The following is a 13,586-nucleotide window of genomic DNA, read 5'->3' as shown; positions in this document are numbered from 1 at the left end:
AAGAGTGATGTTTGTCTTCTGCTTTTAGGTTAATATCTTTCATTGAGAGGCCATGTGTTTGCCATAGGGAATGAGGGGGCTGCAATGTGTGATGCCAGTGACTGGCACTCAGTGTCATGTTTTGAGTGTAATTGCCCATTTCTGTTCTGTGACCTCCCCCTATGCACTGAGAACACAGTGAGATTTGGAAAAATATGGTGTTAGTAATAATTATTATTATTTCTGGAAGATTCTTTAGTTAGTCACAACTTCTTTTTATTTCAGAATTGGACTCTATTTGTGTTTTGGTTGGTTGGTTGGATTTTGTTGCTTTTTTTTTCCTCTCTTTTTTGTGGGTTTTGTACTGAAAAAACCCCAACAACAAAACAGAACACATTTTGTTTTTATTGTTTAGCTTCAGCAATAGCCTTAATGTGCTCATCTCATTGCACAAATATGGTCTCTAGGTGAAAATCTTTTAAGAGTAGAGATACGGAAAACGCAGTGAAACAGGAGAGCTAGGGATGCAAATTATTATTATTATTTTAACTAATAGTGCTTTAATATTAATAGCCTAATTACCAAGGGAGACTAAACTGAAGATAAGATTATGTCCTTGCTTTGGGGCACATACCTCCTATCCTCCAGCCTTGATGTCTTAAGTTAGGTAAAACGGAGAGAATTTGAAACAATAAATTATGAAAGGCAGGAAAAATGTCCCACAGAAGGGTGGTTTCACTGCAGCAAGATTGCAAATCCACAGGGGGTAATTAAGTAGCAGATTTGTACAGTGTGTCAGATGTCTAGCATCTAAACAAGATCATTTAACATTTACAGTTCAAGATTTAGCTTGCTCATATGCAAGTTTTTGTTGTTTCTTCCAGAAAGAGAAAGCGTATGAAAGGATATCTTAATGTAAAGGAGAAAAATTAGCATTCAGTATCTCGCAGCTCTGTTAATGGCTGACATAGATTTTTCTTAAACTAAACTATTGTTAGCCACTACTCAAACTGAATATTAATGAGAAAATGAATGCCTCTCGAAAAATTTCAGCTACAATGTCACCATAAAAATCAATAGGTGGCTGCACACTGTGAATACAGACACAAACTTGCTTCCAACAGCATGCCTTGACATTCATTATCATAAAGCTAACTGGAGAGAACTTCCATTTCTCCATGTTAAACCTACTTTGCCACACTTTCCTGCATACCCAAGGCCGTGCTTGCAAAGTCACATTACTTTAAATGAATTGTGATAATACCATATGGCACATCGATTGTCTGTAAGAACAGCGCTTTGCTGGATGAGTGCTGTGCTATGGTGTGATGCCTGCAAGCATCAATGGTCACAAATCCATTCAGAGACTCAGAAGCCACGGCAGCACCAGCAAGGCAGGAATACAGAAGTGACGGAGCCAAGGGGACAGCCTTGTGCCTTGTCCCATGCAGCTGGGATTGTGTGAGGTGGCACCGGCGCGCACACTCCTGTGGCCATGGCTCCTGGGGGATGCTGAGGCAGATGAGCCCCCCTCTCAGCCATCTACACTTGCTCATGTCTCTGTTCATCTCCTCCCACTGAGGATGTTTAAGCATTCCTGTTACACCCAGTGCATCTGAACTTTTATCCCCACAGTGTCTTCCATGCCATTGCTATGCTGTGTCAGTCCATTCTCATCACAGGAGGGAACACCACCTGGGTGGGAATACAGATGCTCTGATTAGATGGTCAGGAGCTGTGCTGTCTAGCAGCACAGTCCTCCTGGTGGATGCCTCATTGTCCCAAACCAGCCACTAGATATTTTGGATTGAAAGCTCTGTTGCACAGGAGTGTCACATTTGAAATCTTAGCTTAGCTCTCGCATGAGAGAGCCTGCAGCCTTAACATTCCTGTCACGTGCTTTTATTTACAGGTAGCACAAATGGAATGGAGGAAAAACAGGTCTCATCATTATTGTGCCTTGATGTATGCTAATATATTCAAGACGAGTGAGATTACCCACTGTGCAGAGACACCTGTAGTATTTGGGGACAACGGATGTGTTGAGTTTCTGCTTTAACTCAGAATCTTCTGGCTTATACTAGTTTCTTCCCATTATTAAATCATGTATTTTTTTTTTAATTTAATTTTCAAGACTTAAACTTGGGAAATTGCTGCTCCATCTTCTTACCACTTTCTAAGGAAGCCACATAATTTTATGGCTTGCTTCTCAGAAAAGATACTTTATATTCCCTGTTACTCAGCTTGTGGGGAAAAGTCGATGTTTCAGTCATTGTCATATCATTGAGGAGTCCTCAGATGGCTAAAATGTGTTGTATACGTAATTGAATTGCAAATAAAACTGTATCTCCTAGGGGAAAAAAAAAAAAAAGAGGGGGAAAAAAAACACACATAAAAAACACCTACTTATTTATTATTCCAAAGATTCAATTACATCTAATTATCTGAGCTATTATTGTAGTACAACTCTATAAAATCACCAGCTAGTATTCTTTAATAGCCAAGCAGTTAGGACTGTTCTGGTGGTCCACAACTAGAAGTAGAGCAATCCTCTGCAACATTTAAAGTAAGAGCTGACTAATGGATTAAATGGAATTATAACTCATTCCTCTAATTGAAAATTTGGGATTTAATGTTTTCTCATGTAGTTTCAGAAAAATCACAGCCGACAGTATGATGTACTCCTATCTAACTCTTCTGAAATATTTTAGATTTTGAAGAGAAAAAAAAAAAGTAAGGCTGTGATGGGTGATATTATATCAATATATGCATCTATACTTCTTCAGGTCCAATGATGTTTATATACAACTCCTAAACAGATTAATCCTTTTGCTTCATAGTAGGAATGGATATTAAAGGACTCTTGGCCAGAATACAGATGGATATTAGTAATGTTTCTGGACTGTGTCTGTGACAGAGTCCCATACGTCTGTTCCATGAGAACAACAGAATTGCTATGATAGCAACAGAAATACTCTTTTGAGAAATTGAAACAAATGAAACAAAAATCACAGAAGAGAAAGAAAATACTTACATTTTAGGCTAACTTCAGATTTAATCAAAGAATGCAACATAATTTTGTAGAAGTTGAAAAAAATATTCTTTTTTTATATTCAACTTTCTACAGGCTTGGAAGTGGGTTGTGAGTCCTGTGGTGTTGTATATCTGTGAAAGAATTGTTAGATTCTGGAGATTTCAACAGGAGGTGGTCATTACTAAGGTATGTAACACAGTTGCATTTTTGTGTAAAAAAAAAAAACAAAAAAAAAAACGTTATGCAATGACTTCCTTTGCCTCTTTTATAGACAACTACTCCATACTACGACCTTATTTTTCGCCTCCAGATTCAATAGCTCTTTCATCATTAGTACGGTATCAGCCAAGCACTGATTTTAGTTTTACATTTATTCCAATAGCAAGTCCATAAGAATATTCCATATGGGACCAAATTTGATTAACGAACTACCAGACTCACAAGGCTCCATCATCACAGCATGCACCTCTGCACAGACGCCATCTCTTTCCACAAAACTGAAACCCATCTTCCACTGTAGTAAATGCCACAGAGGCCCTCAACTTCATCAGGATATGGTTTTTACTTTCAAATCTGAAGGCTTCCAAGGAGATTAAGGGCTTTATTATCAGTCAGCACAAATAGTCAAAGCGTCATTGATACCAGTACAACTGTGACAATTTGTCCCGGTTGTAAATATCTTTGTGTGCTAAGGGTCTGTTTAATTCACTGCAGAGTGAATTGGGGCTGTTGGAGCAGCTGAGTCCATGCGTATCGAGCCAGTGATCAGAAGGCTTATCTTGTGTGAAGGAAAAGCATGCAGGGTAAATCATGCTGCTGATTACACAGGGTGGCTGTGATCTGAGCATCTCAGTATGCCATGTGTGACGCAAAACTGCCTGCTAAACTGAGATTACCTCTCAATAAAAGTATACTAGGATTGAACTCCACCAGGCTTATTTCTTTTTGCCAAGCCAACAATAATCCCATACATAAAAGTTAATTGTGTAACAAGTGAGTAAAACTGGAAAAATATTCCAACCTGTTGAGGAGTAATTTTGCACTGGGTAAAGGTTTTTGCAAAGGCTTCTATACTAGGAAAAAGTTGACAAAACATTGATTTGTTACAGACTTTACTCTGCCTCTTAAGACTCATAAAGATAGCTGCCTTGTGTTATACACTGTATACACTTTCAAGTTATTGGACAGCAACAGCACTACAATATGAAGTTTAGATCGTTATCTATAAGATATTTAGAAATTACTGTGTATCCCAATTTTAATTAACTTGTGTCTGAACTCAAGTAGAAATGATTAATAAGTCATTTGTAGCTCAATGGAAATTGTTACTCTTCTCAAAGAAAATTAAGTCATACCTTTTATTATTCTTCAGGTGGTGACACATTCCTCTGGAGTCCTAGAGCTGCACATGAAGAAACATGGCTTTAAAATGGAAGCTGGTCAGTATATCTTTCTGCAGTGCTCATTGATCTCACCACTGGAGTGGCACCCCTTCACCCTCACCTCAGCTCCCGAGGAAGACTTCTTCAGTGTTCACATCAGGGTAGTTGGGGACTGGACTGCAGCCCTCTTCAAGGCTTTTGGAGCAGAGGAGAAAGCTTTCAAGGAGTTGTGGATGTTGCCAAGGTTTGAGTATCAGACAGTATATTTTAAAGTGTTAATTTTACTTTTAAAAATAATTTTTAAGATTTTAATTAATTCTGTGTGTGTTCTTTATGGCACAGCATTAGATCATAGCCTTAGGTTCAGAAATACGCCATTCTGCTAAAACAAAAACAAAACAAAAAAAACCTACAAATAAACCCTGTCATGAACTTAGGGCAATGTCAATCATGAAAACCCAATGAATAATCCAAGTCCAAGTCAATATATATATATATATATGTATATATTGCTATTATTTACATGTCTTGATAGAGGGATACTTGCAAACTGAATTAAAACAACACTAAAAGCTACTTGCTAGCTATTTTTTTCTGGATGTTTCCTTTCTGACAGCACCCATCACCTGCCACCCAAATGCTCAGTTTGTCGCTTCAGGTTACTCAGATAATTCGTGGCTGCAGAAATCTCTGCCTAGCCTTACTTCCTTTCATCAGTCTCCCTTAGCTCAGTCTCTGTCCTAATATATTAAGGTTATCAGCATTCAAGTTCTCTCTTGTAGCATCTTAACCCAAGCAAAATGTTGATCTTTCATTGTTGAAAGTCAGCAGGGCCCAGCTGAAGTTAATACAGCCATTCAAACTTGCACCTGCTAAGTATCTGGCTCCAAACGAGATGGATTCAAACCATTTAGCAACTTGTGGTCATAGGGGGGATTTTCAGCACAGGAAACAGCCCAGTACAGGATCATTTCTATTACAGTGGAATGTGTAGGACTTAACGCTGAAGGAGCTATTTCTACCTCAGAAAATTGCTTTTGATGAGGTGGATCTAGTGAAACCAAATAGCAAAAGGCAAAACTACTTTATGTAATTTAGTGGTACTTGGATGCTAAAGAACATTCCCCTAAAAAGCTTATAGACACCATCAAGCTACAGAGGTGTACTAGACTGTGGAGGCAGAGAAGAAAGTGTTGTGCAGTTCTTGCTTCATGTCAGTTAATAAGAATTAGAAATGAAAGCTGTGCCTTTGTTAAAGGCAACTGGAAAGAGAATTTTGCTGTTTCAGTAGAACTGGAGCAGAAATAACCCACAGTGACTGACATCCAGTGTAAAGAGGGAGAAAGAGGGAAATGTTATCAAATGTTGGTAGCCTCAATGCAGCATTGAAATAAACAGCAATGTCACCTTTAAAACCCTTCTTTATAATTTTGTTAGGCTGCCTAATGCCATCATTGAGTTGCTTTCTTGCAACATAATACAAAGAATATCTCAATAGTTAAGCTAGTGATAAAGAAAAAACAAGTCTCTTTCACAGCTTTGAGTATCTAAAGATAAACACCAAACTGGTGGCTATATTCAGAAATAACATTTAGCAGAAACTAAGCAAAAGACAGAAGATATATAGCAACTGAATGATAAGGTTCTAAAAATAAAATATGCACATTGCAATTAATAAAGGAAGATTAAAGTAAAATATGTGTGTATCCTAAATATACAGGTAATCTAAAGTATATCTAGGAATAGTGTATATCTCTGTTTTTGAATCCTCTTTTGGCATACGAAAATGTAATATTTTTTGTCAATTTTATTTATCTTCCTACATTCCTGCACCCTTTCTAGATCAAATGAATGGGTTATATAGCTTAGTTTCTCTTTCCCTGCTTTCTCTGAGTAATTGTATTAGGCTAATCTCTATAGCTGTGGCACAACAATGCATTCAAACCAATGATGGGATCTCTGACATCTGATGATTTACAAACAGATGGACTAGACAAATATTTCTAAGGAATGATTTCAATATAGTCGAACTTGTTTTATAGCATGCAGAAAGATTAAATAATCTCTTTAAATTCCTTCAAGATCTATTTCTTCTCAGTCAACTAACAATGAGAATTGCTACCAAGGCCACACTGATCTATGTAGAACATTTATCTTAAAATCATTCTTAAACTCTTTACACGTATGCTCTTAATTCTAATTGTGAGTGCACAAAAAGTACAGGGCTGGACAATAATTTTTCTAAGGATATATATTAAAAATAGTTTATTTTGTTTTTATCTGGGGCCAGATTTTCAAAAGTTATCCCTGAGTTGCTGTTTTGCTAACACACTTGCAGAAATTAAAATGAGCCATGTGACAAGTACAAATGAAAGAGAAAACATTTTCTAGGATTTCAGGTACGCTTTGGGAAAGCAACAATTGGGTTTCAGATCCGTTGTGTCCAGATATTTATTTGTACCATTGTTTGGTGATTTTTCTTTCCTTTCCTGTTAAAACACTTCATTGTTCTTATGTCATCATGTTTACTCATACTATTGAAACTGAACTTTTAAGATGATTGCTGAAAAAAAAAAGGCACAAAACAACAGAAATCTGAAAGGAGAAAAAGTCTTCTTCTTCCTGGACTTAGTGTTAGATACCAAAACTATCTTCTGAAGCACTTACGCTATCTAAAGATAGACTGGACAGAGCACTCCAAAGCGTGTATTTATATTCCATGGTGGTAGTAGAATTAATCTGATTATTATTATCTTTTTCATCTCTAATGTTGTTCAAAATGAGTGCTTTAGCATCAGTAATACTTATTATACGGACTAGTAATATAAACAAATGTTTTCCTTTACAATTTCTCCTCTGTGCTAGATACTAAGTACAGTATTACCGCCAAAAATGCATTTCTGAAATACTGATTATTCTGAAAGAGCTGAGAAAATATTAGTTTCTTTGTATATGCTTACCTTTTTCTTGCTTTCTCTTTCATTATTTTAATACATATGGAGAACTTTTCAAAATAATTAAAATAATCGGTTTGTCTTTACTTTGATATATACAATACAGAAAATAAAGCTTTAAAACAGGATGCTTTTCAGTAATTTGTAATTAAATATGCAAATTCCACAGCTAAATTTGGACATGCAATTACATGACTAATCACATTTCAGAAAGCCAGAAAATTGCAATTGCATACTTAAATAGATGGCCAGGCCCCAAACCCACATGGGTGTTCCTGTTCTCTCATTTCAGAGAAAAACAGTTGCTTTGCTATTAAGTGATACCCAATGAAAATTAAATGTGTTTGCATGGGCTATTCATGTGCCGGCTTAGGCGCAGAGTTCTTTCATTTTAACAGAAGATCTGTTTTGAGAACATGTAGCCCAACAAATTTTTAACCTTTCTGCTGCTTTATATGTTGCTGATTGTTGACTAAATGTTTTGTTGCTGTAGATTGGTTGTGGATGGACCATATGGATCTGCAACCACAGATGTTTTTTGCTACGGAGTGAGTGTATGCATTGCAGCAGGGATAGGAGTCACACCATTTGCCTCTATTTTAAAATCCATTTGGTACAAGTGCTGCAATCCTAACACAGTACTGGTGCTGCAGAAGGTAGGTGGGAAAGTTTATCACTCTATTAAAAATTTCCACAAATAAATCTATTTTTCCAGGTTTCAGAGGCATTTCAGAGCTGGAGACTCACTCAAGTGCTTTAACTTGCCCTCAGATGAGCTCATTCACTCTCCAGCTGTCTCAGGAACTGTTCCGTGGTAGGTTCTCCCAACTTCCCTGTTATTTCCTGAGGAATAAGGTAGCTCAAGTCACACTGGTTTTAGTAAAAGCTGAAGAAACAGACTTTCAATTGCAGTAGGAGACAAATGTATAATGTCTTTCATAAGTAGACACATAGAGCTAGAAGACAAAATAGTCCCCTCTCCTATAAAATGATTCCTGCGAGGTCATCTCAGAGAGCCCTGAGGGTAATGCCTGCTCTGTGCCCAGGTGCAGGTTTCATGCAAGCCCTTGCGCTGCCAGTCTTGATCCAGAATTCTGCTTTCAGCACCCATCAGCTGCTTTTCTCACCCTGCAGATGTGAAGGAATGAGAAAAGGCATTTAAGATCTGGATGGGATGCATATATCAAGATGCATATTACTGCCTGTAAACCACTTTAATTATTTTCTTGGAAAAAAATATACCGGAGGCTGTAAGGAATGGATGGCACCAATTAAGCTAACATACTCTTGATGTACTCACCTGTTATACATCTTCTGCTAAGGATGGATGAGGCACAACTGGGAGAGGACAGGTGAAGGAGACATACTCGATGAGGGATAAGAACGTAACAGGGCAAAAAAAAAAAAAAAATAGCTTTGAACATGATCTTCCCTATCCATCATAGCAACTGGTACCTTGCAGACCTTTTCTTTCAGCTTTCTTCAGTTGGTTTTCCAATGTAAAAGCTGAATCAGAAATTGTTCAGCATCACACATTTAAGGACAGATATCTGAGAGGGTCAGTACATATGGAGCTGATTGCAGGACCAAGGGGCTGATCTTTTTAAATGAAAAAGTGTTAAAACTGGCATCTTAATGACAAGCTGCCACTGGGAAAGCATCTGGGACTTTAGTAACTGAGGAGCTGAGGACAGGTTCAAATTGCCAGGGGGGATCTTTGAGGCAGAAAAAACACTGAGAAAGGAGGGAAATTAGGGAAATAAAAACAAAAATATGAGCTAGATGTAAAAAGAGGTGTACTTGCAAACTTTCACGTTGTATCAGAACAATCATTTCTACTGGAAGGAGGGCTACCTGTGTGCATATACATGTTATATATGTGTATTACATATAGTGTATATGCATACATGTAAAAAAATATTACTATTATCATTGTTGTTATCTTAAGGGGAAAAGAAGTGAATTTAACTACACATTGAGTGTATAGTATACCTCAGGATGTATAGCTGCGAGAGAATCTTGGGTAAGTGTGCCTACAAGGAAAAATGCATGGTGGATTCTTCTACAGCTTTTTGCTATAGAGTTTGCTTTTCTCGAATTCATGTGAAATACAAAAGTATAATGATTTCTATATGTCCTTTCTCTATATCTTGATTTCCTTATTGGTGCAGTGGGAATAGTGATGCTTATTTTTCAGAGGTGTTATGAGGCTTAGCTACATTGGTATTTGTAAAGTATTTTGAAAGCCTAGATGAAAGGTACAGGGGAAGTTCACAGCACTCCTTAAAAAATTTAGCAGTCATCTTAGTGAGAGCAATTAATCTCATGGTAGCTCCACGTTTTTTCCCCCATTGGTTAAAACCTTCCACTTGTGGTATAATTACAAATAATTTAATCTTCCACAAAGTATTCAGCACTCTCTTTCTGCCGAGTACCATAGAAATGTCTATTAAGGAAATAAATAAGAGGTTTTTCTTTTTTTTAACTTAGTTTTGATTTGAGTACAGCTATCATTATGCTTATTGAACTAATATTTCTTAGTGTTGCCCACGTACAGTTGAGTTATAAATACTCATAGCTTCCATAATGTCTGCAGCTGTACAATTAAAAAAAAAAAAAGGCAAATCAAAAGGAGTGCACATTTATCTAATTGATTCTTCACAATTAAATAGCCTTAGAGCCTTCATTTCTCCATCATTTTTTTCTGATTAAGAAGGGAACTGCTGCTAGAAAGTTTCTACTGGCTTTAGCTATGCAGAAAATGATCTTTTTTTCATATTACTGATATGATTTTTTGGACCAGTTGCTGCTGAAATCAATAAAATTGTACTGATTCATCAGTTGAAATTGCTAGCAAATACTCACTTCCTCTTCTACTGAAAATAAAGACATTACGAAGAGTCTCACCAAAGACCCACCTAGCCCAATATCCTTTTTTCAATAGTGTATGTTTATAAGCACCATGAGAAAAATATACAGATAGAAAAATCATAGTGATACTTCTTTAGTGCACACTCTTTTTCCTTTGAGCAAGTTCAGTAATGTCTTAATACAAGATCTACCTCATTCTATTTAATAACCCTTAATACATTTTTCTTCCTTGACGTTGCGTCTAATTGCTTTTTAAACCCATGTAGATCTTTGGCAGCCAATGTATATTGTGGCAGTAAGTTCAACAACTGTCCAGCTACTCACCCTCTTCCATTTGCTTTAGACCTACCATCCCTACCTGAAGTAGCCTTCTACATTGAGGTCCACCCCAGACTACAGGTTTCTCAGTACAACATTTTGGCTTAAAGGCCTGAAAAGCTGGCCTATCTTAGCTGTCAAATGCAACCTGAGATGTCTTTGAGAGCAGTTTAGGTCTCTTGCTTCAAATTTAGGGATATGAATTTGAGCCTTGTCCTCCATTTATGGGAAAGGCCACGGACTGCCACCATTAACTGCAAGTCCTGTGCCCTGTTGTACATGCCTCTGCCAGCACTGCTGTGCCATAGCCCTCTGAATGAATTTACATGGCTGAGGGAGATCTCCAAACTTTTTTGATTTGCTACAGCCCATTCGCAGCATGGCATATTCAGGGGCAAGAGAGGTTTTGCAGGGAGGTGTCCAGCTGCAGGTGCAGGAGGGTTTTGCAGTGAGTATCTTAACGTCTAAGGGGGAGCAGCAAGAGCCAGGGATGAGGGTGCCTCTCTGGGCAGCCCTGGCTTCATCACCTTTTACACCTCACTGGTGAAAAGATGGCTTTGCTCAGTCACGGTTCCCTTCTGTCTTCAGAGCAGAGAGATTCAGACAGATGATCATCAACAGGCAATTACTAATTACTTTCTGCATGGTAGAAGATGATTTACAAAGTATATTCTTTCACCTTACAGGAAAGAATTATGAGAGCTCTTGTTTGTTGTACAAAATTCAGAATAGGAGAAAATGAATGATAAATACGTACGTATTGCAAGGTGGTAGAGTACTGTAGAAATAAGCAACAATTCAAGCCCCTGCATTACAGATCTGATTAATAGCAATACTGCATCTAACTCAATTTGTGAAAAGAGCAGTTGGAAAATTTAAGACAGTTTACTTGGGTAAGCCATCAAGCTGATGAATGTAGTTGATGGGGGTAGGGTGGGTGGAGACTAATGATACATAAATCTGAAGCAGATTTTTAAGGGTTCTAAATAAATGCACAGTCAGTTAATATTATTGAGCTTACAATAAAAAAATACTTGATTCAGAATAATTGTTTAATTATAGAAATGCACTGATGCTGGCTTTATTCTACAGTTTTAATAAGGATTAATTTTATTGTGTGTTTATTGTATTTTAATTATACATGTTATATGCTGTGCTGTGCTACAGGCATTCAGTGTAAAGAAAGGAAGACTCCTTCATAAACAGCATTTATTTTAGCTTATTATACTAGAAGTCCTTATTGATCTAAGTTAAGAGGAGACCTTTTATCCATAGGCCAGCCTAATTCACTATCTCTTTTCTTTCTTTCTAAGATTATAATGGTGGTCAAAAATACTTCTTAGAATGACAATCTTTCTTCGTTAGCTAATGCTCTCTACTGCTAACATGAAAACATTAGAGGCAGCACAATGGACACAGCTTCAGCAGAACTGCACCAGTGATGAACTTAAGGAATTTCTGCAGCTTCAGAAAGTGATATCCTTTCTCAAGGGGACTGTGCCAGAGGCAGCTTGACCTAATTCAGTCGAACTGGCTGTTACAGTGACAGCTAGGTCTGTAACCAGCTAAAACCACTCCTTCAAGCTCCATAGTCTATTCTAGAAAATAGTTCTCCATTTTCAGGACCACATTGCCTCAGCTCATCGGCTTGCTTTTCTTCCTCCTTCCCGGAATGTGCTCGGTGCTCAGTTCTGCCTACATGCTCCCAGTTGCTACCCTGAACACAATTCATTATTCTTTTAAGAGCATGTGCATCCTTTTTCACACAAATGTGCTAAATACACATTTCCTTAAAATGAACTGCTAAAAGTACATTAGAAATAAGATGATCAAGCAGAGGCTTTGGGGGAAGATGTTTCTCACTACCAATCAGCATCCACAGTGTGATACAGAATGACAGCATTTGGTGGCCTCATTTTCAAGGTGCTAAGGATGTCGAACAAGCAGCGACTTTAGGATTTGAGCATAAAAAAACTAAATAAACTTTAAGGCTATAAATTATATAATTCTTCTAATTTAAATAACACAGTCACAAAAATGAAATGCTATGAATTCTACAGGCTTGCTTTTTCATCCTAACCTATGCCATTGTAAATCAGGAGCAATCCCCTGCAAAGCAATTTTTTAAGTAAAACATTGAAATAGAATGGGAAAAAGCAAACAACCAAGATGATTCGTACTAAAGTTCTGCAGACAATCCTATTTCTGGATTGCAGATACCCTGCTTAACTCTGAATGCAGTATCTTTTCCTCCTAGGTTCATACTTCATTTATATTGCCTACAGAAACTGCAGATGGATTCTTACAACATATTCAGATCAAAGAAACATCTCAAATCACTGTTAATCTCTTTCACCAAATCTCCAGCGAAGAATAGTTTTACCACATTTTTCTTCCAGCACCTTACCAAAAGTCTGGCAACCTGGTATATGAAAACTTTGGGAAATCTTCATATAGCTTTCTGGTTTCTTCTCCAGTTTTTGCACTTCAGAAGCATCTAATATGCATCTTTATCTCATTGATCCTATGGAAATGGGCTACAATTTCCAAATTTTCAGAGCTCCCCAGAGTGACTTCCTTGAGGACAGACCTTAAAGATTACCTTTTTTACCGAGGTATAATAAAAGACAGAGGAGCCTGGTAAGCACAAATAGAGAAGTAGAAGGAAGTTAAGGGATTTTGCAACAACATAAAAAATCATGGTTACAGTAAAAATAATGTCAATCATCCCTTCATTATAGTTTTATAGCTGATCTCCATGTCATGCTTTTTTCATCTGGAATCATGTATTTTTAAGCTTCCCTCATGCTTGCAAAGTATCCCTTTGGAGGCACTATATAAATAATTACACTCAAAATTACATTGCCCACAGAGACTCATTTTCTATGAGCTGATGAGATGACTGACAGTAGTCCATCACTGTGTCCTTAGCAAAGAAATGCACAGGAAAACAAGCACTTTTTCCAACACTGGTCCTACTTCCTAATTTTCTCGACACTACTTACCTTGTTTAGCTCTTTTCCATGTTGCTTTTGCCTTTTCCTTTTG

The 13,586-nt window shown here is 37.3% G+C and overlaps 1 protein-coding gene and 1 long non-coding RNA gene across 5 annotated transcripts in view; one reads left to right on the top strand and one right to left on the bottom strand.

The window, feature by feature from the left end:
• NOX3 (NADPH oxidase 3) overlaps positions 1-13,586 on the top strand; it is a 42,755-nt gene that overhangs the window by 17,480 nt on the left and 11,689 nt on the right. For all 4 annotated transcript variants that reach the window (XR_002437100.1, XM_021392350.1, XM_021392349.1 and 1 more), the window contains 3 exons: positions 3,107-3,199; positions 4,386-4,639; positions 7,843-8,005. Coding sequence is in view for 3 of the 4 variants with exons in the window: in XM_021392350.1 (XP_021248025.1) it covers positions 3,107-3,199; positions 4,386-4,639; positions 7,843-8,005 (510 nt within the window). In the remaining variant the exon portion in view is untranslated. The remainder of the gene's footprint in view (positions 1-3,106; positions 3,200-4,385; positions 4,640-7,842; positions 8,006-13,586) is intronic.
• Positions 6-4,603, bottom strand: LOC110396610. The gene is made up of 3 exons (XR_002437101.1): positions 4,517-4,603; positions 4,369-4,415; positions 6-1,674 (listed from the first exon to the last, which is right to left on the bottom strand). It is a non-coding gene; the product is annotated as an uncharacterized LOC110396610 (long non-coding RNA).

Source organism: Numida meleagris, chromosome 3, assembly GCF_002078875.1.
Source record: "Numida meleagris isolate 19003 breed g44 Domestic line chromosome 3, NumMel1.0, whole genome shotgun sequence".
NCBI lineage: Eukaryota > Metazoa > Chordata > Aves > Galliformes > Numididae > Numida > Numida meleagris.
The sequence above is the reverse complement of the archived record's forward strand: the minus strand, read 5'-3'. Positions and strand labels throughout refer to the sequence as shown.